Raw genomic sequence first — 26,560 nt, 5'->3', positions numbered from 1 at the left:
ATTTTAAGTCCGACTCTGGTTTCTTAAATTATTTAATCTGATTATATTCATCGCAACAATATTGATCAGCGCTAATTAATATTGAATAAGGAAAATCGAGCCAATTGGAAGATTCAAATAAATAATATCCAGGTCAGAAATTTAAAGATATTATTTTTAACTTTTTTATTGTGAATTTGAAATCTCAGTGTGCGATGTAATAATATGCATAATATTAATCGTAGTTATTATAAATAAATCAACTTCTACAAACTAATTTCTAATGTTCTATAGTTCTACATGTTCGAAAGGGTTACCACTCCCCCTATTGCACGGATTTATTTTTCGCTCAATTTTATTTATAGCTCTTTGAACTTTCTTCTTATACTTTCGATTGCATTTTGTACTCTTTATTGTAAATGTTGAGATGAATTTATTTTACTTTTAAAAATGACGTCAAATAATGTAGCCCCTTGGCGATAGGTCCAGGGTCTTCGCTGGACCGACTGGACACTATACTACTCTACCATTTTCAATCCATTTTCCGGGAAAATTATTTCATTGTTTATATTATATTATATTTATATTAATTATTTTATATTATTTTATTGCATTTGATTTTCCGTATTCAATATTTTACACCACGTCATTGTTAAGTTTGAAAGCTTATCAATATTGTAACGATGAATAGATCAAATATTAAAAAAAGAGTTTTTTTTGAAATTAGTTTAAATAAATTGTGTTCAAATGTTTAAACAAAAAAAATATTAAGTGTGGCATATCATTGCTCAGGAGACCGAGTTCTTTCAAAATGAAATAAAAAATGCAGGTCCGTATTTAGAAAAATTAAGTTCGTCTCTGTATCTCAAAATTTATAAGCTAATTTGAAAGTCTAAAAATACTATCAGATAGCCCTAATAACGTGGCTATGAGAATGTGCAATTAGTTTTTTGATTTTCTAAAAAGTAACGACAGGAAAAAATAAAATTTATTTTCAAAAAAATCAGTTTTTTCCAAAAAATTCAGCAATCCTTGACATTTTTAAAACTTTTTTAATGGCATCTTGGTGAACATCCCAATACGCAACTTTGTCCCAATTTAACCATGTTCGTATCTATTACGGTTACCGAGATACCAATGCTCGTACCTCGAATTTGTAGCACCCTGTAGATATATTTTTTCTTATATTTTTAGTCTTGTGCGTATCCCAAAAATATTAAAATAATACAAGACATACAGGGTGGTCCGAATTGTAATCGGGAAACTTCGGCAACATATTCTGCATGTAAAAATAAGTAAAAAAGTTCATATAAATGTACGCCCTAAAAGCTTCATTTCGGAGATACATAGTGTGGAATAATTTTTTTTTTAATTTTTATTTCGGTTTTTTCCAAATAATTTCTGAACTAACGTCGATATTTGGATGAAAATTGATGTCTGGGTGTTTTTTGACATGATAAATTCGATTTCGATATCAGTATGATTTCTAGGGGGTGTCACCTACATGTTGTCTAATTGTTCCGAAGAGTAATAACGTTTGACTTGTATTATGGCGCGCTGAGACAACTCGTGTACTTGGCAAACATTTGAACGGTCCAGGGAAAAAACCTGATAAGCGCCATTTTATTAATTTTACAGGAGAGCTGGATGGCTCGTAGTTATCAGGTTTTTTCCCTGTATCGTTAATTAAAGAAATTATCACCCCAATTATTTCAATCAACGCCTGTATGTGTTTATTTTTACTAGGCATCAGGGGCGGATACAGGAATTTATTTTAGGAGGGGCCCAAATGAAAAAATTATTTAGAATACGCTTTTTAAGGCGCTATTTTCAACCCAAAATTTATAGATTTTAGGGTGCATCCACATTATCCTAAAAACGGCGTATCGGCGTAACGGCGTAACGACCTTGAATTGATTTCCAGTAATTCTATTGGCTGAAATTTTTGACAGATGAATTTGACAGATAAAATTTCTGACAGATGAATTTTTCCGCCAATAGAATTACTGGAAATCTATTCAAGGTCATTACGCCGTTACGCCGATACGCCGTTTTTAGGATACTGTGGATGCACCCTTAAGATTATATATCATATAGGATATACAGGGTGTTTCAAAATAAATGCGAAAAACTTCAGGGGGTGATTCCTTGTTAAAAATAAAGGGTAGTTTGCTTTATAAACGTTGGGTCAAAAGTCAACCATTAGGGAGATATCGCGGTACAAAGATGGCGGAAAAATAATGTTTTTAATTTTTATCTTGAAAACGAAAAGCGATACACTAATGAAATTTTATGGAAGCATTACTGTTATGAAAACACACTTTCTGTTAATTTTTTACTTTTTAAAATTAGTGAAAGGGTTGAAATAAACTACCCCTATCATTCTTGTTAACGAAATTTAAAGAAAAATATTATCAAACACATGCAAGAAAATTAATTTGGATAGTTTAGTTTATTTAGAAACTTTTTTATCTCTTGTGTTTTTTTGATAAAAGTCACCGATTTGAAATTAAAAATAAAATGTAAAGCATTACCATGTCAGGACAAAAAACATTTTTAGATAAAGAATCTAATAGGTTAGGTTAGGTTAGGTTGTCACTTTTTAGGATTTTTCTAATATTATTTTATTTGACATTACTCTACTGCAATACGTTATTATCTTACGATCAATTAATTATTCCGAAGCCTTTTTTCTTTATCCAAAAATGTTTTCTGCCCTGACATGTAATGCTTTACATTTTATTTTTTAATTTCAAATCGGTGACTTTTATCAAAAAAACACAAGAGATAAAAAAGTTTCTAAATAAATTGAACTATCCAAATTAACTTGCATGTGTATACGATTTTTTCTTTAAATTTCGTTAACAAGAATGATAGGGGTAGTTTATTTCAACCCCTTCCACTCATTTTAAAAAAGTGAAAAAATTACCAGAAAGTGTGTTTTCATAACAGTAATGCTTCCATAAAATTTCATTAGTCTATCTCTTTTCGTTTTCAAGATAAAAAATAAAAACATTGTTTTTCCGCCATCTATGTACTGCGATATCTCCCTAATGATTGACTTTTGACCCAACATTTATAAAGCAAACTACCCTTTATTTTTAACAAGGAATAACCCCCTGAAGTTTTTCGCATTTGTTTTAAAACACCCTGTATATGGATATACAGGGTTCTTCACCACATACGACACGGAGTATTGTAGCTAAACGATTAGATTTTTACAAATTGTAAGTTTTGGGTTCGTTGAAGGACTATTAGAGCTACAATTTAAAAATATTTTTACAAGATACAGAGTGTCCCAAATAAATAAAAAAATTCAAAGTTGTATTTTTTTAAATGGAACACCCTGTATATTATTACATTTTTAGTTTCTACGATTAAAATAAAGGTAAATTTGATTAAGGTTTATTACAGTTAAACCTTACCGTTTTTGAAATATTTTCAATTTTGTGAAACTGCAGCAAAAATTTTAAGGCTTCATTTCTCCAAGGGTATCAAAGTTTTTAATACTAAATATTTACTGAAGTTTATTTACTGATCAATTATTGCGTTGCAATAATAAAAATAATACTACCTTATACAGAGTGTCTAAAAATGTATTTTAAATAATTATTAGCTTTAAACGGCAATAACTTGTTTAATTTAAATGGAACATCCTGTATATTTTATGAGAATCAGATGCAGAATTTAATTGTCTATCAAATTGTATTATCCCATTTTATACCTATCTCTCTATGTTTCCGTAGAAAATGCATTTTCTTGTAATTTAGAACTTATTTATCAGATACCCATGGAATATTGACATTTTAGATTATTTTTAAAGTTGTACCAAATTTTTAGTACAGACACTAATATTGTCGATATAATTCGTTTATTTCATTAAAAAATAAAAAAAACTGTTTAAATATTCATTCAAGAGGACCAATTAATATGATTCCAGTATTCAAACTACATTAACTGACTGTTTGCGTTGATTAATAATAATTTCCCCAAATACTAAAAACTGAGTTTTGTATGTGTATTAGACAGTGTGGTAAAAAGTAACACCTTAAAAATGATATTTCATTTTTTAATAAATGCTTATTTATAACAACAGAGACGTTCATTTTGATAACTTATTATTATATTGATTTCTGACTCAAATCCACATTTATTTAGAATAATTTATTAACGAACACAATTAAGTATGTAATTAATTAGTATATGGGTGGAAATAATAGTGTTATATTTAATTAATGGTATACACTTTTATAAAGATTTAAATCATTTTCTTTTTGCATACAAATGGGCTAGTAATATTATCGTTTTGCTAAAAACCATAATATTACTAGCCTGTACATTTTGTATATTTGTTGCTTTAAAAACAATCTAAAATGTCAATATTCCATGGGTATATTGATAAATGAGGTCTAAATTATAAGAAAATGCATTTTCTTCGATAACTTGAAGGGATAGGTAAAAAATGGTATAATACAATTTGATAGACAATTAAATTGTGCATCTGATTCTCCTAAAATATATAGGGCGTTCCATTTAAATTAAAGAAGTTATTGGCGTTTAAAGCTAGACATTTAAAATAAATTTTTAGACACTCTGTATAAGGTAGTATTATTTTTATTATTGTAACAGAATAACTGATCAATAAATAAACTTCAGTAAATATTTCAGTATTAAAAACTTTGATACCCTTAAAGAAATGAAGCTTAAAATTTTTACTGCAATTTCACAAAATTGAAAATATTTCAAAAACGGTAAGGTTTAAGTATAATAAACCTTAATCAAATTTACCTTTATTTTAATCGTCGAAACTAAAAATGTAATAATATACAGGGTGTTCCATTTAAAAAAATACAACTTTGATATTTTTTACTTATTTGGGACACTCTGTATCTTGTAAAATTATTTTTAAATTGTACCTCTAATAGTCCTTCATCGAAACCAAAACTTACAATTTGTAAAAATGTAATCGTTTACAATACACCGTGTCGTATGTAGTGAACAACGTATATCATAGAATTTAACAACTTATTGCCCTGCAGATTTTATACATGTTGTAGGGACCAGTTAGACCTACTATAATACTGAAAAAGCCTACAATTAAGAAACTGGCGCTTATCAAGTTTTATTAGTATACAGGGTCCGGCAACAGTGCGTCGAGCGTCTATACAAAATTATACTATAAAATACTGTATTAAGTTATTTACTATAGGAGGTATGACGCACTATACGCAGACCCTGTACGTCAATAAAAAAAATAGTTGCATGGTACACGAGTCGTCAGAGTCTGGCTTTACACTACTGAGAGAAAATAATTCATATCCGCTGGTTTTCAACGTAATAAAGGTCTCTTAGTAAAAATCACTACGAGCAATCGTCCTCATGATATTTGAAATCGAAATAATCAATACATTTCATCATTGACAAAAAATAAACATGTTGATTTAAGCTAGGGTTGCCAACCGTCCTCTATTCCAGAGGACATTCCTCTTGTTAATCGTCTCTTTTCTCTTATTGTATTGAAAAAGTCCTCTTTTTTACAAAAAATTTATTTGAAAATATAAAATTTGTCTATCGCCAAAATGTTTAAAAAAACTGTTAATTTGGAAACAATGTGTTTTCGCTAATCCCACTCGTTCATACAGAAAAACTATACTTATGATCAAGAAATATTTGTAGAAGTGATGTATGTTTAGCTTTTTATGTTTACTTACTCTTAAATTATGTATTGGAATAAAATATTTTGTAGAAAATCGTTTGTTTTATTTACAAGTTTTGAGTATAAATATTTTTAAGAAAGTATGAAAGAACATCAACCGCATAACGTTTACATAACTTTCGGGTAAATTCTTGACAACATTTGGGGGAGGTTTCAAAAAATGTTATCTCTGGGGTTGCAGAGAGGGTAAAAAATACCCTCTCGTCCTCTATTTTTTATTTTGAAAGTTGGCAACTCTAACTTAAGCGGCCCATACATTATCAAACAAATTGCGCAACAAAGCGATGCCCAACGTTGCGTTGCACAACTGCATCACCCATACATTTGGCAAAATTTTAATCAAACTTTTTTATTAAAAGTTGTGCATTGTTCGAGAAACAAGCGACGCGACGTCCCGCCAAAAAAAAACGGCTGGCAATTAAAATATTGCACAACGAAGCGCAACACACACATGCACTAAATTACGCGTTGCGCAAACAGTTCCGTTGTACAAAAAAATTGAAACATTCTTGAAACTTATCAAACAATAATTGCATCTAGCCCCAGCAAGGCAACTATCAAGCTTTGGTAAGCGTGGTTATTTGGAGGGTGTTAATTCATTGGTTAGTTGATTATTTGGTGGGGTTGGTTGGTTTTTACTAATTTTTATTTGTTTTTTAGATATTCATTGATTTTCTTTATTTGTTTGTAATAAATTATATAGCGCGCCACAGCTGTTCTGCATCCGCTTTTGTCAAAAACTCTAACGTGATTGGTCAAGCTTAATAGTTGCCTTGCTGGGGTAGACACAAGTTCAAACAATTGCTCAACGCATCAAACAGGACCAACTTATTGCTCAACAGCCTGTGTTGCGCAGTTTGTTTGATAACGTATGTGCCGCTTTAGTTATTAGACCGAAATGATAAATTTTGAAACATTTTATTTTTTTAAATTAATCATAAATTATTCTAGAAAAATTAATGATAAAACACTTTCTGTTGATCGCTTGACGTAAAAACATTTCCAAATTTTATTTCAGTGGAATAAGTATCTAGTCAACATAATATGTTTATTTTTTGTCCAGGATTATTTTGATACCAAATACCTTAAAATGGTTGCTTGTAGTGATATTTACCAAGATACCTTTTTGGCGTAAAATAGGGCGGTAATGTATGGGTAATGTTTATTTTTTTCTCTCAGTAGTGGTAATACAGATACGGAGAAAAAGTTATTACTCTTCAAAAGAGTTAAAAAACATGAGTTATATACTGACATCGAAATCGAATTTATCATTTAAAAAAACATCCAGACACGAATTTTCATCCAAATATCGAAGTTATTTATAAAAATATCTGCGAAATGAAGTAATTTAGGACATACATTTACACGAACTTTTTTACTTATTTTTATCTGCAGAATGTTGTTGAAGTTTTCCGAGTACAATTCGGACAACCCTATAATAGGGTATAGTATTTCTACCGTATGAGCGAAAAAATCGTTGTCAAGTAATCTTAGAAACAACAGCGGATGATAATTTTGTAGCTTGGTTTAAATGTTGTGTTTCTACCATCTTAAAACATATCTTTAAACCCATTTTTGACAACTGTCAAATATAATTTCCAAAATAAAAGCAACACCCTGTATATGAAAAACGAGAAATATTTCAATGAAAAATTAATATTTTTGGGACACGCTGTACTATATATAATTTTAAATAATTTCCCTTAAAGTCAGTAAGATAAAGGTGTACGAAAAATAATAATTTTAATTAATTAGTTTTTTTTTAATTTAACTAATAATAATCAGCCAGTTTAAATGTTTAAAGTATATATGATTCATCCCTTTGATTCATCCTAAAATAAGAGAGCATATCAAATATATTTGTCTATATAAATAGTAATAATAAATACTTTTTTTCATAATTTGCTTTATTTAGCACCAGCCTATAAACTGTATACAGTATTTTTTACAAATAAATATGACAGGTAATATTCTTGTTTAGATATTAAATTAATACACAAGGGTAATAACACAGACTAACTTACATAAGTTAGTTTGTGGTAATAATAACATAAACGGAATGTTTTCTTTGTAAGTAAATCTACGCTTTTTGTAAAAATCACATTAACATGAGATATTACTAAAATAGGCAATATTTCTAAAAAAATTATATACATTATTGTATACAGACAATTTACAATATACTGGGTGTTTCAGTATTCATGTAGGTTCCAATTAAATGTGTAGAAAGCAAAAACCTTGAATTTTTCAAGCGACAATACAATTTACTCAAAAATCAAACTTAATTTAAAAGGGCGTAATTGTTATCAATCAGCATGGATTTAATGGCAACTATTATTTTTTTTAAGCTACTACTGCTAATTTATTCAGTTATATTAATTTCGTTTCAAAATCAATGAGGGTACAAAAAAAATACTGTAATCACTTAACATCTTGGCCTAGTTTTCACTACCCTGAATTTCGGACGTTTTCTGCAAAAGAATTATGTCATGGATTTTGAAAAGTTTGATTTTTTTCAGACATTTTCATACATCTATGCATGCAACCAAATATTTTTTTTATTATACATGTACATACCTATTATTGTATACCTAGTATATTTATTATGCATGTACATATATTATATAAAGGGAAATTAAAACAACTTTCGTTGCACATCAATGACACCATGCGTTGTCTTATGGAGTTTGCTGGTGGTCGTATTCATGTCGTATTATGATGTGCAACCAAAGTTCTTCTTCTTCTTCTTTTTTTATGATGGCTCTGCTACAAGGCAACCGCCAGCTCAATTTGGGAGTGACCAAGATGTTGACTGGCTCTAAACCATATCAAGGCCACTGATTCTTATCTGAGTAAAATGTATAATGGATAAATTTTAATATAACTAACTTCTATGAAGGTAACCTGTGACCTGTGACTGTAAAATGTTATTATTATTATTTATTAAATATATAAATAACGTGCTGAAAGGAAGATTATATCACACACAAAGGCACATAGGATAGAGGTCACACAAACAGACTGCATTCGGAAACTGAAACAAAAAGAAAATAAAAAATAGACAGTTGAGCATTATAATTTAATTCTATTAATGTTTAAAAATATCATAATAGTTTCTATTAATTTTTCACTTGGCTTAGACAAAACTGTAAATATTGATAGTGGAGTAGGAAAATTCATTTCAATAAATTTTTGATATAAATCCAAATTAAACAAAAAATTTATAGGACATTCTAAAAAGATATGATTAAGGTCTTCAACAGAGCCACACTCACAGAATGGATCTTCCTTCACTTTAATTTTATATAAATGGTTTTTTGTTAAGCAATGGCCTGTACGCATTCTAATTAACGTTGTAATATGTCTTCTATCTATATACTGGAAATTTTTAAACCATTGTTTATCTGGGAAGATTGTTTGTATATTAAAATACACATTGATATAATTCCTTCCATACGAGATTTCCAATTTTCCTTATAATTACACAAAATATCAGTTTTAATTGAATTAAAAATATCTATCGAATCCATCTCCATAGATTTCGGAATATTTAAATCTTTTCCAATATTAGCCAACAAATCTGCCTCTGTATTTCCCAAGATATTGGAATGACCTGGAATCCAGGCAATCCTGATGTCAAAACCATTAGAACTTGCTAAACAAATTAAACGTTTGGTTCTTAAGGTCCAATAATCAGCAGATGCTTTAAAGAGATTTTTACTAATTTTTTGAATTGAACTTTTGGAATCTGAAAAGATAATAACACTACGCAAGTTCTTTTTAATAGCAAACTTTACTGCATCATGAATAGCTATGGATTCTGCCTTACAAATACTTAAAGAACCAGTTAGTCGCGAAAAAAATTTAAAATTTATATAAGGAATATATATTCCAAATCCTGTTCTTTTATCTTTTTTTTAGATGCATCTGTAAAAATAAAAATATGAGAATTTTAAAACGTTCAGATACTGACAAAAATTGTTCCTTAATAGAAAAATCATGTTTATTAATTTGACAATCAACTAATTTAATAGAATCATTCAAAATATTAAAACTAACTTCATAACACGGAAAATTTTGACTAACATAAAGATTATCAATATAAGGCAGAAAGTCATGTAAAGCTGAGACCACATAAGGTACATTATTACTATTAATATAAATTGGATTAACAGTTTTTCTAATATTGTAAATTAAATTTATTAATGGATTATTTTGTAAAGTTAACAATTTAGACAGAAATTTGCCTACAAGTAGTATTTTTCTTCTACATTCTAAATCAATCATAGAAGATTCTCCCAACAACGCTAATCTAGGAGTAGATTTCATACAACCTAGACAAATACGTAAACCCTCAAAAAATACTACATCTAGTTTATTTAAATTTTTTTGACTAGTTGGTTTAATAAAAATTGTTGCAAATTCCAAATGAGATCTCACCAGAGCAGAAAAAATAATTAAAAGGGTACAAGGATCAGCTCCCCACCACACTCTACAAACAGCCCTTAAAACATTTAAGGCTTTTTTAGCCTTATTAGTAATATTTTCAATATGCAAATCCCACTTTAAATGTTTTTGAAAAATAACGCCCAAATACTTCACATTATGTTTATATGGAATAATGTGATTTCCAAGTTGAATCAATGGTGGCTGATCTCTCCGTTTGCCCTTAGTGAACCATACTGCCTCACATTTTTCCAAAGATAAAGAAAGATCTCTATTAATAAGAAAATCATTTACAAGCTCCAAAGCATTATTAATTTTTTCAGACATCTCAAGTATATTTGAACCCTTAACAAAAATTACCAAATCGTCCGCATAACCAATAATCTTTACATTTAAATAATTTTTAAAAAGTTCTGAAATATAAATATTAAAAAGAATAGTACTTAATGGAGAACCTTGCGGAATACCTTTAGTTGCTAAAACCGGACCTAAGAAGGAACCATCAGATTTTCTGGAAAATAACAATCTATTTTTCAAAAGTATAAAAATTAAATTAGATAATTCTACTGGAATTTGTAAATTAATAAGCAAATTATAGAGTTTGTATATGTTAACATTATCATATGCAGATTTTATATCTAAGAAAACAGCAATAACTGAATTTGACGAATTAAAGGCATCAAAAATAAAAGTAGATAAATAAGCAATATTATCATATATTCCCCTACCCTTACGAAAACCTACCTGTTCATTTGTAAACACAATTTTATTCTCCAAAAACCAATCTAAACGATTTTTAATCATAATTTCTAAAATTTTGCCACCACATGAAGATAATACAATAGGTCTATAACTCTCTGGCAAAGTAGGATTTTTGTTTTGTTTTAAGATATTAATAATATTATATTTCTTCCACGAATCCGGTAACACACCTTCAAATAAACATTTGTTATATATTTTAAGAAGATAATTTTTAGCAATCAATGGTAAATTTTTATACATGGAATAAGAAATATCATCCATGCCAGGTGCAGAAAATTTTTTATCCTGAACAGCATAGTTAAATTCCTGACTAGTGAATGGAGGAATGTTACTATTTATATATGTTGGCGACAGTGTAAAATTCGGATCTATGTATATACTAGACATATTATATAAAATTTGTTGTTTTAAATCATCTGAAATGTTATAACTATTAGAATTGCTGTTATTATTAGAAAATTTTTTAATTTTTTCCCAAACGTATGAAATGCTAGATTCCCTATTTAATGTTTCACAAAAAGATTGAAATTTTTGTTTTTTCTTTGATCTTAATTTTTTTCTCGTAACTGCAATACATCTTTTAGCATTGATAAAATTAGTCAAAGTTGGAACATTATTGAAAACATTAATTGCTCTTTTTCTGTCTTGAACCCACTGAAAACATTCTTCATCCCACCATGGGTTTCCAATTTTATGATAAGAACCACATTTTTTCAAAGGAATGGCATCATCAGCAGCTCTATTCATAATAAAAGACAAATCATTATAATCTAAAATAGTACTATCTTTCTCGATTAACTGCACAGCTATTTTATGTTGATAAAGATGCCAATCAGCTTTACTACAATTTCGTACACAATAACTATTTACAAAAGCTTTTTTTAAATATAAATTGTTTGATAAATTTAATTGTAAAATTGTAGGATAATGATCGCTATTTCCACAATCACTAATAACTTTCCAGTTAGAATTTATAGCTAATGCGCTACTGACAATTGTTAAATCAACTGCACTCAAACTGGAATTCGGATTTTGCACAAGAGTTCTAGAACCATCATTTAAAATCACCATATCATTTTCTATAATAAAATTTACAAGCCTTATTCCGCCCCTATTAATAGGAGATTCATCCCATAATGGATGATGGGAATTAAAATCTCCCATAATAATAATTTTATTTAAATCTAAACCATCTAAAAGTTGTTTAAACAGATCTTCCGAAACATTTTTATCTGAATTAATATAAATATTAATTAATATTAAATCAGCAATTTTAATAATAATAAATTGAGCAACTTCTGAATTAAATTTTTTTAAATTAGAAAAAATAATATTCTTTTTGACGCAAATTGCCACTCCACCATATCCATCTTCCCTATCCTGACGAATTATATTATATGATGATAAAACAAAATTTTGATTGGATTTTAGCCATGTTTCATTTAGAAAAATTATATCTGGAGACTCTTCATTTGCTAATAAGATTAAATTAGCACGATTTGAATTAACACTACGAATATTCCATTGTAAAATTTTTATATCTGATGTAGACTTCATATTGTCATTAATCTAAATTATAAATACAATATATAATTATAAATAATATGTATAATATTTGTATATGTACCATATATGTACTAATATAAATGTAATCTTTAAATATGTGTTAAAATAAATAAAATAACATTAAAAACCTATATCTTGTTCAAAATCTAAACTTGAAAATAATAAATTCTTAATCTTGCTTTTATTTTCTCTTGACGTATTCATAATAAAATTAATGCAATTATGTAACTCATCATTTTGATGAAATTCAAATGTCTGAATGGCACTACCAGGCTCAGTTTTAGAATTATGTGAATTAGAAGAGGTATTAGAAGAGGTAGACGGTAAATTTGAAAAATCTTGCTTTTGCGGTCTTGAATTTGGAAAAAATAGACAATCATCTCTAGCTTTTTTATCCACTCCCTTATGAACTATCCTTTTCTTGGCTGAATTTTCAGATATAACCTGTTGAAAGGACCTTTTTACACTATTTTGGAAATACTGTGTTCTTCTTTCAGAAGGTTTAATAATATTATCAATTTTCTTTGGTATATCTTCCCCATTATGTTTTTTAATTAATTCTGGAAAGTTATTGTTGTTCAAAAAAAATTCTCCATTTGAAATATAAGATTTCTTACATGTTTCACTGGCATCATAAAAAGTTAAATTTTCAAGGGCCATTAATTCTTTAATATTTTTTTGTCTAGAATATTCAGGACACTTTTTTGAAGATGACTTGTGGTCATTCTTACAGTAAAAACATTGTGTAACACAAGAAAATTTAACTTCCCCATCTTGTAAATGATTCTCCTCCTCTCCGCAATTAAAACATCTTTCTTTACCTTTACAATTGTTCTTAGTATGGCCAAAACGAAGACAGCGATAACACTGAGTTACAGGAGGAATATATACATTAACTGGACGTTCTAATCTATATAAATTTATCGATCTAGGCAGTATAATTCCTTTAAAAGTAAACAAAACAGTTCCAGTTGGTTCATATATAACAACATTATTTTTAAATACTTTTCTATTTAATCTCTTTACTTGTAAAATTTCAATTCCATTATTAGCTTTACAAAATTTCAAAATTTCTTCTTCGGTCAAGTCCGCATCGATTTGTCTTACAATTCCTTTGCAGGTAACAAAATTATATGGTATAAATATTTTATACCCTTTCTCAATTAATGTTTTATTTTTTAAAAAATTATTTGCTGATTGAAAATTAATAAATTCAACAGAGATTCTATTTAGACCTTTATTATTAATTCTCCTTATATCAGTCAAATTTAAATTAAAAATTTCTCTAGCTATTTTTATGTTATTAAACTTTCCAATGTTATAGCCAACATTAACCGTCGATTCCAAATAAACTACTGAAAGGACCATTATCATTTTTAGAATAAAAAATTGTTTTTCATTTTAAATTTTGACTGCGTTGAACCCAAACTAATTTCATCCACCATATCAACAGTATCAATATTAACATTTTGAACGCCATCCAGGGGGTATCCGCTCCCCCTAGCCTTACTCATATTTAAAAAAAAATTCAAGCACTAATGAATGTATTATATACAAAAAATAAAAATATATAACAATATGAACAAATCAAAAAATTCAATTAACCTAACAAAAAAAAATAATGCTCAACTTACCACAGGAAGGCCTAAGGTAAAGGTGCAAAAATAATTAAAGCTTTCAGCGTTTTTTCGGCAAAAAAACTCTTAAAGATTTCACAAATATCAGAGCTGGGTCACCAAACAAAGCTGAAATAAATGTCCAAAAAACCGCAGTCCTAACAGCACTAAAATTAACTAAAAAATTAATATTTTTTTCAGACAGAAAATGACAATGTCACAAGCACCGAAAAAAAGTGCAACCAAAGTTATTTTAATTTCCCATGTATAGTTTCTTGGTTAATTTCATAGGTTAATTTTCTGTAGATAGCTGACAGATTAAAATGTCTGAAATTTGTAGAATGATCAAAACATTTTTAACTTCTTGCAAATATTGTCCAATGCATGAAAACTAGGCATCAGTCATGATTCTAAACAATAAATCTTGTAAAAAAAGAACCTATTTTTAATGTCTCTGTTTAATACTTTCTCAACGAGAGTTTGTACAAGTTAGCCTCTAGTAGTTCAGTTTGTTTTTTTCTTACATCTTCAACATTAAGATTGTCTTTTTCAGTCGTGCAAACAATACACATTGCCTTATCCATGTTTTGTAAGAGTATATTAGTATTTCCACTAAGTTCACTACAAAAAAGATCTAATAAGCATATATATTAACAATACTAGGAGTAATGGTTACAATTTTTTCAAGAATTACTTACTCAATGAATTTTAATTTGCCTAAGTCAAATCCATTACGAAAACCATCTTCATATCCCTTATCAAAGCTCTGTTGAAAATTGCTCTCTCTCCCATCAGATAATCCTTCTCTCAAACCAACCTATGGATATAATAGTCACTTTAAAAACACTATTATCTTTAAACAAAGTGCAAAGTTAAAAATATTCTTTTTATATTAGAAAAGCAAAATTAAAAAAGTTATTACTTTTTTCATTTCCTGTTCAATCTTCTTCCATTCTAAACCAGATTCATAATGATCATTGTCGTTGTTTGTTCCACTATGCATATTTTAGGAAACGTTTATTCTAGTTTATATACACCATAAATTAAATCTTACACCATAAACCTTTGATACACAATTTTAATTTTTTTTAAATGTATTTTATATTTTCTGCACAGATTTTTTTAGGTTAGTCCGATAAGCAGGAAAGAGTAGGATTTTTACACCAAGATTTACACATTACAGCAAGGGGATTACAGATCTGTATTAGCCATATCAGCCCATTATTCAAAATATAAGTAAGGTATTGTCTCCTGATATTCCTAAATTGAAATTAAAACTGATGGAATTTACCTAAAATTAAAAAAAAAGTATTGTTTTTACACTACGCGCCAGAACCACAGAAAAAATAACTGAAGTTCTTCTTAATCTTTTTTGATACTATGACTCCAACAGGTGAAAAAAAATATTTGCCGCCCTTATGGCTTCTGGCCGAAATGATAGCCATGCTTGCTGGTTCGAATCCAGCATCCAGCTCTGGGCATGGATGTTTAATGTGTGTGTGAGTATGGAGGGCTTAAAAATGTATGAGTCTGTATTTGTCATAATTAAAAACGTTCAAAAACATCCGTGCAAATGACATGATGACCATTATTAAGAGGAAAACAAATTTACAACGGCCCAAGCTACGTCGAAACCGAAACACCCGGTTCCGTTTAGATCACCGAAGTTAAGCGACGTAAGGCGATACTAGTGGATGGACGATTGACCGTCTGGAAACTCTATCGTGCTGTTGTTCCATAGCAAGAGTGTAAAAATATCGGACATCTCCTGAGTAAGAGGTAAGAGTCGTCAAATCGGTAGACTCGGTAGACTACTGACCATGATGTGGCCGATGACCGCGGTTCGGTTTCCTCGTAAACAAACTAGACTCCGTCCAGATAGGCCCTAGAAGCAAAAAGAACACGTTAACTTAAAATTTACATTTTAAGGCAGCAGATCGTATCTGACCAACGGGCAATCCTCGGGGCAACGACCAACACCCAACACCAACTATATAGAACAACAAGCAACAAATCCTGTTACTCTGTTTAAAGCTCTGTTTCAGGGTTCGGAAAACTACATGTTACTTTTAAAAACTACATAAACTACATTACATGTAGTTAATGTAGTTTATGTAGAGGGTGTAGTTTATGTAACCTATGTATGTAACTTTCAAATATCAAAGGTTTGAGGTGAGGTTATAAGAAGTTGAAGCTTTAAAAACACATAATGTATTTAAGAAAACGGAAGAAATATGGCTTTAAATATAATATTTTCATCATATTATCTCTATTGCACCTCATACAAAGGAAAATTATTCATAATATCAATACATAGTTTATTAACGTAGTTTTCATGTAGTTAATGAACTGGAAAAGACGTAGTTTTGAAGAAAAACTACACGTAGTTAATCAGGTAAATTACGTCTTAATTAACTACTTCCGAACCCTGCTCTGTTTTCAAGCTCTGTTAAAGTAAAGTAAAAATTTCAGTTAGCGTCTCTTTTTTGCTGCCAGGGCTAATCTGGACGGGGCCTACTTTGTTTACGCGGAATCCGAACTGCGGTCCTCGGCCATATCATAGTCAGTGGAAGGAGTACCTCTACACTCCATAGACCAGGGTTCGGAAAACTACATGTTACTTTTAAAAACTACATAAACTACATTACATGATCATTACGGTAGTTTGTGTAGAGGATGTAGTTTATGTAACTTATGCCGAACCCTGCCATAGACTAAAGGAAGTGTCTAAATTAACTCTTACTCTCGAGATATCCGATCTTATCCGGCCTCGAACCGGCGTGAATGAGCAGTGGGTGTACCGAGCAGTGTGTATCAATAGATTTTACACTTTTCCTTTGGACAACAGACAACAGCACGATACAGAGTTTCGAACCGGTCACCCGTCCATCCACCAGTATCGCCTTACGTCGCTTAACTTCGGTGTTCTAATGGGAATCGGTGTCAACCAGGGTTCGGAAAACTACATGTTAGTTTTAAAAACTACATAAACTACATTACATGTAGTTAATGTAGTTTATGTAGAGGATGTAGTTTATGTAACATATGTATGTAACTTTCAAATATCAAAAGTTTGAGATGAGGTTATAATAAGTTGAAGCTTAAAAACACATAATGTATTTAAGAAAACAGAAGAAATATGGCTTTAAATATAATATTTACATCATATTATCTCTATTACACCTCATACAAATGAAAATTATTCATAATATCAATACATAGTTTATTAACGTAGTTTTCATGTAGTTAATGAACGGGAAGAGACGTAGTTTTTGAAGAAAAACTACACGTAGTTAATCAGGTAAATTACGTCTTAATTAACTACTTCCGAACCCTGGTGTCAACCGGTGTTTCAACATAGCTAGGCCGTTGCCAAGCTCTGTTGATGGTATTATAATGGCCCCACAGAACATAAATCGGGGTTTTAAAACCTTTAAAGCCCCGTTCTCAGAACTGCGTCGTGTCGACAGCGACACTGATTGACACTTCAAACGACCAATGGGAGCTGTACTAAATTTAAAATTGACAGCTGTTTGAATTTTGGACTTCAGCCCCGTTCTCAGAACTGCGACTGTCGCCAGCGACACGACAAAAGAACCAATCAGATTTGTGCAAAATTCAAACAGCTGTCAATTTTAAATTTAGTACAGCTCCCATTGGTCGTTTGAAGTGTCAATCAGTGCCGCTGTCGACACGACGCAGTTCTGAGAACGGGGCTTAAAGCCCCGTTCTCAGAACGACGTCGTGTCGCTGGCGACACAGTTTGACATTTCAAACAACCAATGAGAACTGTACTAAATTTAAAATTGACAGCTGTTTGAATTTTGTACAAATCTCATTGGTCCTCTTGACGTGTCGCTGGCGACAGTCGCAGTTGGTTGTTTGAAATGTCAAAATGTGTCGCCCGCGACACGACGTTGTTCTGAGAACGGGGCTTGAGACTCTGGTCCGAAATGACATCCAAAAATGACATTTGTCATTGTCATTGTCACCATTGACAGATCGACACGTTTGTGACAGATTTTTATGACGTGAATTGTTTTTATTCCGGTTGTTTCTTCATGGTTTTGTAAGGTTCTCACTTTCTAACAATATTTTTATTTTCGTAAACATTGTGATATATAGTTTTAACATACAATATGCATCTCTGGACGTGTACTTTAATATTCCTTTCATATATGTTTTCTGTCCATTGTATAATGTGGAATTTAGAACCGAACACTCAAAAATGTTTGAAAGAAGAACTACAAGGCAATGTGCTAGTTCGCGTAGAATTTGAAGTTACAGAACAGCCAGGACAATCAGTAGATTTTCATGTATTGTATTATATAAATTTAGTTATATCAGTGTGGTTCACATTTTTTTCTCATCAATGCAGGTAGTTGATTCAAAAGGTAACACACTTCAGAAAGGTCAAGATGTTGTTAAAAGAAAGTTTACCTTTAACACAGATAGTTATGATGTATATGAAATTTGCTTTGTGTCTCGTGTACCACCACGTAAGTTAACAAATTACAATGATGTATTAGACTAGCAATTTTATTTTTATGACATTCAGATACAAAAGGAATGACCCAATTAGTAACATTAGTAACTAAGCATGGTGTGGAAGCTACAAGTTATGATGCAGTAAGTAAAAACAGTGCATACTCTGTATATTAATTGATAAACTTTAATTTTTCATCTTAGTTGGCTGAAGCTGCAAATTTGAAACCTATAGAAAAAGAATTGAAAAAGCTTGAAGATCTTTCAAATGCAATTGTTAATGACTTTGCATTTATGAGAAAGCGTGAAGAGGAAATGAGGGATACAAATGGTAACAGTTGAAGGAATAGTTTAATTTTTAAAGAGTAAATGTTTTTTTTTTCTTTAGAATCAACAAACATGAGGGTACTATACTTTTCTGCATTTTCAATGATCTGTTTATTAGGTTTAGCAACATGGCAAGTACTATACCTCAGAAGATATTTCAAAGCTAAAAAGCTGATTGAATAGCATATTAAATCATTTAGTAATTTTTTATTTATTTAAGTCTTGGTTGGTTTATATATTTTTTCAAAAACTTTTGGAAGTTATCATAATAAAGACATTTTATTTCAATAATATGAATCAGTTTATTCTTCTGATTATAATTCTTTTTGTGTACATATAAAGCAATTAATGTAAACTTGGATTTAAACAATTGTAGATATATTTTTAACATGGCTTTTGAGAATTTTTTTGTAAACATACAAATGTTAAGACATGATAGTGCTAATTTTGTTTCTAATATATGAATGTGGCAATATATTATTTTGATTTAAAAATTTATTTCACATTATTCATCCTCAATATAAAAAATACAATTTAGAAAGAGTAAAAATTAAAAAAAAATAACTTTAAAAAAATGTTTATTTAACAATACTGACAATTCTTAAAAGTAGGCTTATTCCAAACTTAAATCTGCATCTTCACCATCAATCTTAGCTTCTCTTCCATGTTTCAACGTAAATTCCCACTTGGTTTGTGCAAATAAAATGTCTGTTACTAAGAATATTTGCGCGATAGCATAGGCTAAAGTAACTCCAAAATAAAAATTTGCATTTGCTGATGCACTGTATATCCATAAATGCCACAAAGTGGGTGCCAAGCAACTTGTCATGAATAAAATCACTCCAACAATAACACCTTGCTGACAAAATGCATATAAGTGCAGGAAATTTGGTAAAAAACTTAGGACAAAACCCAAATCACTCAGACAAGGGTATGACTTAAATATTGTTATAAGAAAAAGCAAGGCAATAGTTAATATAAAGGGTCTATTACTAAATTTAATTGACAGTGGAACTAAATAGAGTATTGTAGCATTTATTTGAAAGGAATGTATAAACAGCTCTCTGAAATGATCAAACACTTCAGTAAAGAAATACCAAAACAAACCTATATTTGGTTGTAAATCGGGCACTGTCCATATTGAACCATAGACATTATTTATAAACTTGAAACTCTTGCTTAAACTATTATTATAAAAGGTAATTAAATATACGTATGTAAGAAAATATAATACTACTAACAATGCTTTGGTTTTACTTTTATATACCTGACTATAATAAATATATAAAGGTGAAAGCAATATCAAAGGATAAAATGAGACAGATGAGCATATTGCCAATGCCAAAGAACTGACAATGGGACTACCATAAACCATTCCAAACACAAATAAGGCAAGGAAAAAATTATGTATGCCAGCTGTTGAATAACCAACACATCCCAAGAATGTGTAAGGATTAAATAAAAAAGCCACCAAGACATACAAAGGTACTTTTTCATAATATCCTTCACTAGGTAAATATTCATGTACATCCTTAGGATATTTAGTTCGATCTCTATGTTCTTGATGAAACTGCTTCGCATAATGTCTTGTAGCGGCATAAAGTAACAGTGCTGTTCCAATATCAAAGAATATAAACATCAAACTCACATCTCGAAAAACATTCTGTGACATTATTTTATAGAATATCAATGCAGTGGGTGTCTCATGTAGTAAATCACCATCATAAGGATCTATGTTTCTTGACAACAAAAACAATCCTTCTTGGACTCTTTTCCAAGAACAAATGGGTGTAGAAATCTCAAAGTGATTCGCGATTATTGTTTGATACTTTGATGACATTACTAAATATCTCAAAAATGCTGCGAGACAAAGTAGTAGCACCACTTTTGAACACGACTGAAGAAAATACGTATTTTCTTTCTTTTTCGCATGTTTGGAAGATAATGTAGACATTTTCATACATGGAGTTATGGAGTTGTTTACAATTTTAACTTAAGATTTTTTCTAAGGTTATAGTAGTAGTAGTATATTAGTTTAATGGCCACAGCTGCCAGGGCTATCCGGCCGGATGGTAGAATTAACTACCTACGGTTAAACGTTTATATAGATGATGACACACAGACGAGGATCGCTATAAGGCGAGCCTGGGAAATCCCATACCCCGACTGTTGAGTTGAAGAAAATGTTGGCAAAGGAAGATCCTGCAAAATAAACAAATTTAATAACAATTTCATTTAAAATGTCAAAGATTAATTCCACAACTATCTAAGAATTCGCCTATAATATTAACTACAATTGGATGAGCATGCAAAGCGGAGGTAAAATTATGAGGGGATGTTTTGTAAAAGCCAATAAGTGATTTATATAGTTTATCTACTAAAGCGGGAAATTTATTGCATTCAAAAAAGATGTGGTTTAACGTTCCAATTTCTCCACACTCACATAAGGAATCTGCATTTACACCTATACGATGTAAATGGGACGGAATTAGACAATATCCGCTTCTTAATCTGAAGAAGGTTGTCAATCTTTTCTTTGTAAAATCTTTACATGATCTAAACCATATGCTTTTGTAGGGAAAAGTAACAATTTCTGCATAATTTGTCCCTTTTGTACAAGAAATCTCCTTCCATCTGCCTTTCCATAACGACCAAAACTTTTCCTTAAGAATTGGAATAAAATCAGTAAACCAACATTTAATCTCAGCATCTCGACCATCTGTCTTTCCAATATTTGCTAATTGATCAGCTTTATCGTTGCCTAAAATATTCGTGTGACTGGGTAGCCATACCAATGAAATTCGAAATTGTTTTTCTCTTAACTCAAATAGTTTACGTTTTGTAGCAAATGTAATTTGACTGTCCTTAAAATTAGGATAAGCTGCTAATGCTCGTAAAGCACTTTCACTATCACTAAAAATTACAGAATCCTCCAATTCTTTGCTTTCAATTACATTCAATGCCACGTAATAGCAAACATTTCTCCAACAAATATGGAAGCATATCCAGGAATCATATAGGTGGCTTCCAAATTTAAATCCGGGCAAAATATACCCACTCCAACATTTTTATTTACTTCCTTAGAAGCGTCCGTAAAAACTTAATTTTTTGTTTAAATTTTAACTCAATAACTTCTCTAAATTTAATAGAATTATTTTCACTCTTATTTAAATCCAATCTTAAATATTCATTTTTTACTAAAATAAAGAGGAAACTTATAATAATGATGCATATTAACAACATCAACATCTTGAACATGAGGAAAAATTTGATCAATGCCTTCAATAAGAGGAGGAACATGATAATATCTTGACCAAAAACCAAATGATTGATTATATGCCCCATAAGCTTCTGTAACAGACTGAATAATGGGATTATCCTGAATAGAGAATGCTTTTAAAAGCAATTTAGTGGCCAAAAATTACGTCTAATATTAAGGGAAGTTCTGCCGATTCTGATAAAATGATATTAGTTGGACAGGAACGCATAAACCCTAAACAAATGCGTAAGGCTTGAAAATGAACTTTATCAAGTTTTTCTAATAACTTTTTAGAACATTTAGCTAATAATATACTACCATAATCTAAATGTGACCGAATATAGGACTTAAAAAAAATTAACATAGTAATTGGATGTCCCGCCCACCAGGTTTTACAAAAATATCTCATTAAATTAATACCCTTAGTAGCTTTGGAACACATAGCCTCAATTTGATGATTCCAAGAAAACCGATTATCAATAAAAATACCCAAATATTTAACATATTCAACCCATCTAATAACATGATTTTGAAATTTAATATCTGGTAAAATACGATTATAAAATTTTCTTTGAATTAAAATACAGGAAGATTTTTCAGGAGAAAAACTCATTTCATTTAATCTCGCCCATTCCTCAAGACTGTCCAATGTAACATTTAATTTATTAACTATCAAATCTATATCATAACCTTGAGCCAGGAGAGCAATATCATCAGCATATTGAATTAATTTAACATCATCCCCAATAAAGTCACTAACATTATTAATATTAATATTGAATAAAATTGGAGCTAAAGGAGATCCTTGTGCTAAACCCTTATTAGTAAAACCAGGACCAATCAATTTTTTTGAAAAATTATCAACAATATAAATTTTTCTGTTGGTATGTATCTCTTTAATGTATTTACAAATATTCTCTTCAATACCCAATTCAGCTAATTTACGAATCAAAATAGAAATATTAACTTTATCATATGCATTTTTCATATCTAAAAAAACAATTACTGAAAATTTATTATATGAGAGTCCAGAAATTATCGATGAACATAAAGAAGTTAGTGCTTCAAAAACTCCTTTACCTTTTCTAAACCCGAACTGAGAATCACTGAGAATTTTGTGGTTTTCCACATACCAATCCAATCTGCATTTCACTATATCTTCCATTGTTTTCCCTATACAAGATGTGAGAGTAATTGGCCTGTAACCGCTAATATTATTTAAATTTTTATTAGGTTTAGGAATTGGACAAACTAATCCTGTTTTCCAATCGTCTGGAATTAATTCTGAATGATAAAGAACTTGATTAAAGAAGTACACTAAAAATTTAATATGATTCAAAGGAAGATTATTGATCATGGAATAAGTTATTAGATCAATGCCTGGAGCAGAATCTCTCTGCTTTCTAAATGTGGCAACCTAATAATAATAATATAATCTAAGCACGGCATATAAATCACACGGCAGGCTAACTCTGCCCAGATCCCATTGTTTAATATTTCTATAAAATTTGACCTTGAAAACACCATTATGGGTGCCGAGTCAGGGCCGGATTAAAACGTATCAAAAAATTTCCCAGAAAATAAACTTTTGCTAGACAGGGTCGTATTAAAAAAATACTGTAATTGACTGAAACTGAATTTTATTTACACAATACTTTTATCTAAACAAATGAATCGTTAACCGCGCATACTCCTCAAAAAGTAAAAATGAAAAAATCAATTAAACATTTAACTTTAGAGAATAGACAATTAAAATTAAAAAACATGCCAGGAGTCCAGGAGTTACAAACAAGAATTAAAGAGATACCCAATAAATTATCTATTGAACAATCTAAAGAGGCTACGTACAAATTATGTCTTCCTTTCACGCAGTTGAGCAGCTCTGAACTGTTCAAGAACGCGATACTCTCCCTCCATTCAATTGAGTCATAAAGTTCAGAACTGGTTCCGCGCCATATGGAGGCACCAGGCTATCTCGCACAGCTCCTTTCAGAACCGTTCTGAGCAACCCAGGCAGGGTTGCCACAAGAAAATGTTTGATTGTGCAGAACTTGACCATAAAAATGTGTAGCATTGTATAGGCATCCATGACCAATAATTATTGTAAACTATCCAATAAGACTACGTTCGCCAAATTTTAAAGCAATGCCAGCAAATATTGCAGTGACGTCAAAGTTGATACCGCGAAACTAACGATTTTATGTACAAATTAGACCGGTTAAAAAAGACTGTTTAAAAACTGTAAACTATTCAGGATTGTTTAACAAACCAAATTTGTCCATAGAAACTACAGTCCTTGCTGATATGGGAGGAAGTGAAATAGGAATTTAATAATATTCACGTATGCAAACGAGTGGAAGTGAGACTGAACTACAGTGACGTAATTGAACAGTGAAATTTGGCCAAAGTACGTGTTATATATTATTTAAGAAATTAAGCAATCCTGTCTATTAACCGTTTTTGACTCGACCAATAGACGGTCCTTGACTCATGACCCAGTTCATACTCATGACATTTTACTGAACACTGATGACGAAAAATTATATTTTTTAGTTCAAAATTTAAAGTTCACTTGCGGCCTCTTTTAATGTAACTTCTTAGATAACTTAAAAGCAAAAAAAAAACAGCTTTTGTCGGCTGATTTACGTTATTGTTCTAGTATTATTTTTTATAAGAAATATGTAAATTCTCAAAATGTGTAGCACAGGCGATTGTGGTGTAGCTGTGCAATCATGGAAGCAAATGTGTAGCAAAATACACAATTGTGTAGCTTGTAGCAACCCTGAACCCAGGGCGTAAAGCTCTGGAACTTGAAATTCGCAAATGGAGGACAGCAATACAGAAGCTACAAAGAGCTTTGAATAGCATTGGTTAAATGGGAACTAATTGCGTGACGTCACGTTTGACATCGGGACACAATAGATCTCTAAGGTCGCAATGATTAGCCCCCCTCCTACTCACCGCATGGATATCAAACTTACGTTTGACATCCGTGCGGCTTGAACAGCATTTCAAGTGATGTATAATTCTGGGTCTCTGCTCCTAGCGACCTGCATTTCAAATCCACGCATCGGGGTTTTTTTGGGTTAGTTTGGGTTTGAGAAGTAAGAATTGTACATTTTTTCTTGCAATTGTACCTATGTACTCCTTGACTATCAAATGTACCCAAAATAGTACAATTGTACCTATTGTAACAACACTGACGACTGACTACGACACTGGTTAATTTCTGTCGCTGGCACCTTAGATTAAGAATAAAAATGGCTGGCACCTGGCTAAAAAAAAAGGCTGGCACCCCTGATACAAAGAATACAAGGTATGATATTGCGCAGGTTGGTCACTACGTCACAGGTGATAAACGGCACCATTGGTCGGCTAGCTCTGCGCGCCAATTTCAAATTGTCAAACAGATTGTGTCATCTGTGAAATTTGATTATGTCAAAATGTGAAAATAATTTTTCAAACGTCAAGCTCGATGATTTGACATAATTTTTGGGGTTATGTCCTAATTCTTCTCTATTTTAGGACTTTTTTTGGTAATGGTGTGGATCCGGTGGCTGACCTTGAAACGAGTTTTTGCTGCATATAGTCACAGACACTACGCATGCGTACATCTTCGATATTGCCAGATTGCAAGTTAATTTGGAAATATTTTCAGTAAAAAACAAATATGTACTTTTCAGTGTTTTTTTTGTCAATATATACCGTATGATCGAAAAAACGGAGTCGAGTTGGCTGGGAAATGATGATTGACGACATTTCCCATATAAAATGACAGCGATCTTCATTTCATAGTCATCGGCGCTGACGCTATTTTTTTTCAATCATAGTACGGGGTATATTATTTATATTGTTTATTTTAATATTGCGCACAACACGTGAACGCTTATTATGTATTTTCATAGTCAATAAAATTAAATAGAAATAAAAGTCTAGATTCCTATAATTAATCTAATTGCTCTAGATTATTATGCTACGTTTAAAAAGGGCTTTATTAAAAAAGGGATGTGTCCAAGTTTTTTCTTTTTTTTTTAATTTTTAAATGCTGTAGCTCCATGTCATGTTCATAATAGTTTTTTTTTTAACATTCCATCAAAAGTACGGAGGCCTTGAAAGGCCTTTTAGCCTCCGTAATTAAAATTGTAGATTCAGCTTCAGCAACATTAACAGTTATCTTGTTTAATTCTGCTTATACATATATAGCATTTTTCTGCTACCTTAAGATTTCTCTATTCTTACACCTAATTTATGTGATTTTCTTAGCATATATGATTTATAAACCATATTTTTCCTAATGGAAGGATGGAATAAGATATGCAAAATTAAGATATTTTAACATTTATTTTCCAGACAAAGCATAATATATTAAGATTAAGACATAACAAATATTATAAGAAAGATCTT

General features: G+C 30.5%; 4 protein-coding genes across 5 annotated transcripts; 1 reads left to right on the top strand and 3 right to left on the bottom strand.

Annotated features, from left to right (window-relative positions):
* Positions 1-7,584: 7,584 nt before the first annotated feature.
* LOC115883417 lies at positions 7,585-15,455 on the bottom strand. Its single transcript, XM_030901776.1, has 4 exons — positions 15,008-15,455; positions 14,784-14,902; positions 14,104-14,706; positions 7,585-8,729 (listed from the first exon to the last, which is right to left on the bottom strand). The coding sequence occupies exons 1-3, from the start codon at positions 15,086-15,088 to the stop codon at positions 14,544-14,546; spliced, it is 363 nt and encodes a 120-aa protein (XP_030757636.1). The 5' UTR covers positions 15,089-15,455; the 3' UTR covers positions 7,585-8,729; positions 14,104-14,543.
* Positions 10,987-12,500, bottom strand: LOC115883416. The gene is made up of 2 exons (XM_030901775.1): positions 11,142-12,500; positions 10,987-11,073 (listed from the first exon to the last, which is right to left on the bottom strand). The coding sequence occupies exons 1-2, from the start codon at positions 12,458-12,460 to the stop codon at positions 11,043-11,045; spliced, it is 1,350 nt and encodes a 449-aa protein (XP_030757635.1). The 5' UTR covers positions 12,461-12,500; the 3' UTR covers positions 10,987-11,042.
* A 2,518-nt stretch (positions 15,456-17,973) lies between the features above and the next one.
* Positions 17,974-19,391, top strand: LOC115883420 (transmembrane emp24 domain-containing protein bai). The gene is made up of 5 exons (XM_030901780.1): positions 17,974-18,401; positions 18,464-18,584; positions 18,644-18,714; positions 18,775-18,901; positions 18,959-19,391. The coding sequence occupies exons 1-5, from the start codon at positions 18,225-18,227 to the stop codon at positions 19,078-19,080; spliced, it is 618 nt and encodes a 205-aa protein (XP_030757640.1). The 5' UTR covers positions 17,974-18,224; the 3' UTR covers positions 19,081-19,391.
* Positions 19,392-19,458: 67 nt separating this feature from the next.
* On the bottom strand, positions 19,459-23,555 carry LOC115883419 (phosphatidylinositol glycan anchor biosynthesis class U protein). 2 transcript variants are annotated; one of them, XM_030901778.1, is made up of 2 exons: positions 21,341-21,394; positions 19,459-21,099 (listed from the first exon to the last, which is right to left on the bottom strand). In XM_030901778.1, the coding sequence occupies exon 2, from the start codon at positions 20,855-20,857 to the stop codon at positions 19,511-19,513; it is 1,347 nt and encodes a 448-aa protein (XP_030757638.1). In that variant the 5' UTR covers positions 20,858-21,099; positions 21,341-21,394; the 3' UTR covers positions 19,459-19,510. The 2 variants fall into 2 exon arrangements, with proteins under 2 accessions (XP_030757638.1, XP_030757639.1); XM_030901779.1 differs by lacking the exon at positions 21,341-21,394 and adding an exon at positions 23,237-23,555 and having other exon boundaries at positions 20,426-21,099.
* Positions 23,556-26,560: the final 3,005 nt, after the last annotated feature.

The sequence above is a fragment of the Sitophilus oryzae genome, unplaced genomic scaffold, assembly GCF_002938485.1.
Source record: "Sitophilus oryzae breed Bouriz unplaced genomic scaffold, Soryzae_2.0 scaffold_1899_pilon_pilon, whole genome shotgun sequence".
Classification (NCBI taxonomy): Eukaryota; Metazoa; Arthropoda; class Insecta; order Coleoptera; family Curculionidae; genus Sitophilus; species Sitophilus oryzae.
Note: the sequence above shows the minus strand (reverse complement) of the source record. Positions and strands in the feature narration are given on the sequence as shown.

What these genes read in the sequence shown, in the direction of transcription:
- LOC115883417 (XM_030901776.1), bottom strand. Translation starts at nt 15,088, where the DNA reads ATGCATAGTGGAACAAACAACGACAATGATCATTATGAATCTGGTTTA. An exon ending in TTGAACAGGAAATGAAAAAA is followed by an intron (nt 14,903 to 15,007) that starts GTAATAACTTTT and finishes TTATATCCATAG; the next exon opens with GTTGGTTTGAGAGAAGGATT. An exon ending in GGCAAATTAAAATTCATTGA is followed by an intron (nt 14,707 to 14,783) that starts GTAAGTAATTCT and finishes TCTTTTTTGTAG; the next exon opens with TGAACTTAGTGGAAATACTA.
- LOC115883419 (XM_030901778.1), bottom strand. Translation starts at nt 20,857, where the DNA reads ATGAAAATGTCTACATTATCTTCCAAACATGCGAAAAAGAAAGAAAAT.
- LOC115883420 (XM_030901780.1), top strand. Translation starts at nt 18,225, where the DNA reads ATGCATCTCTGGACGTGTACTTTAATATTCCTTTCATATATGTTTTCT. An exon ending in TGTGTCTCGTGTACCACCAC is followed by an intron (nt 18,585 to 18,643) that starts GTAAGTTAACAA and finishes TATGACATTCAG; the next exon opens with ATACAAAAGGAATGACCCAA. An exon ending in AAGCTACAAGTTATGATGCA is followed by an intron (nt 18,715 to 18,774) that starts GTAAGTAAAAAC and finishes TTTTCATCTTAG; the next exon opens with TTGGCTGAAGCTGCAAATTT.
- LOC115883416 (XM_030901775.1), bottom strand. Translation starts at nt 12,460, where the DNA reads ATGAAGTCTACATCAGATATAAAAATTTTACAATGGAATATTCGTAGT. An exon ending in GATGATATTTCTTATTCCAT is followed by an intron (nt 11,074 to 11,141) that starts GTATAAAAATTT and finishes GTTTATTTGAAG; the next exon opens with GTGTGTTACCGGATTCGTGG.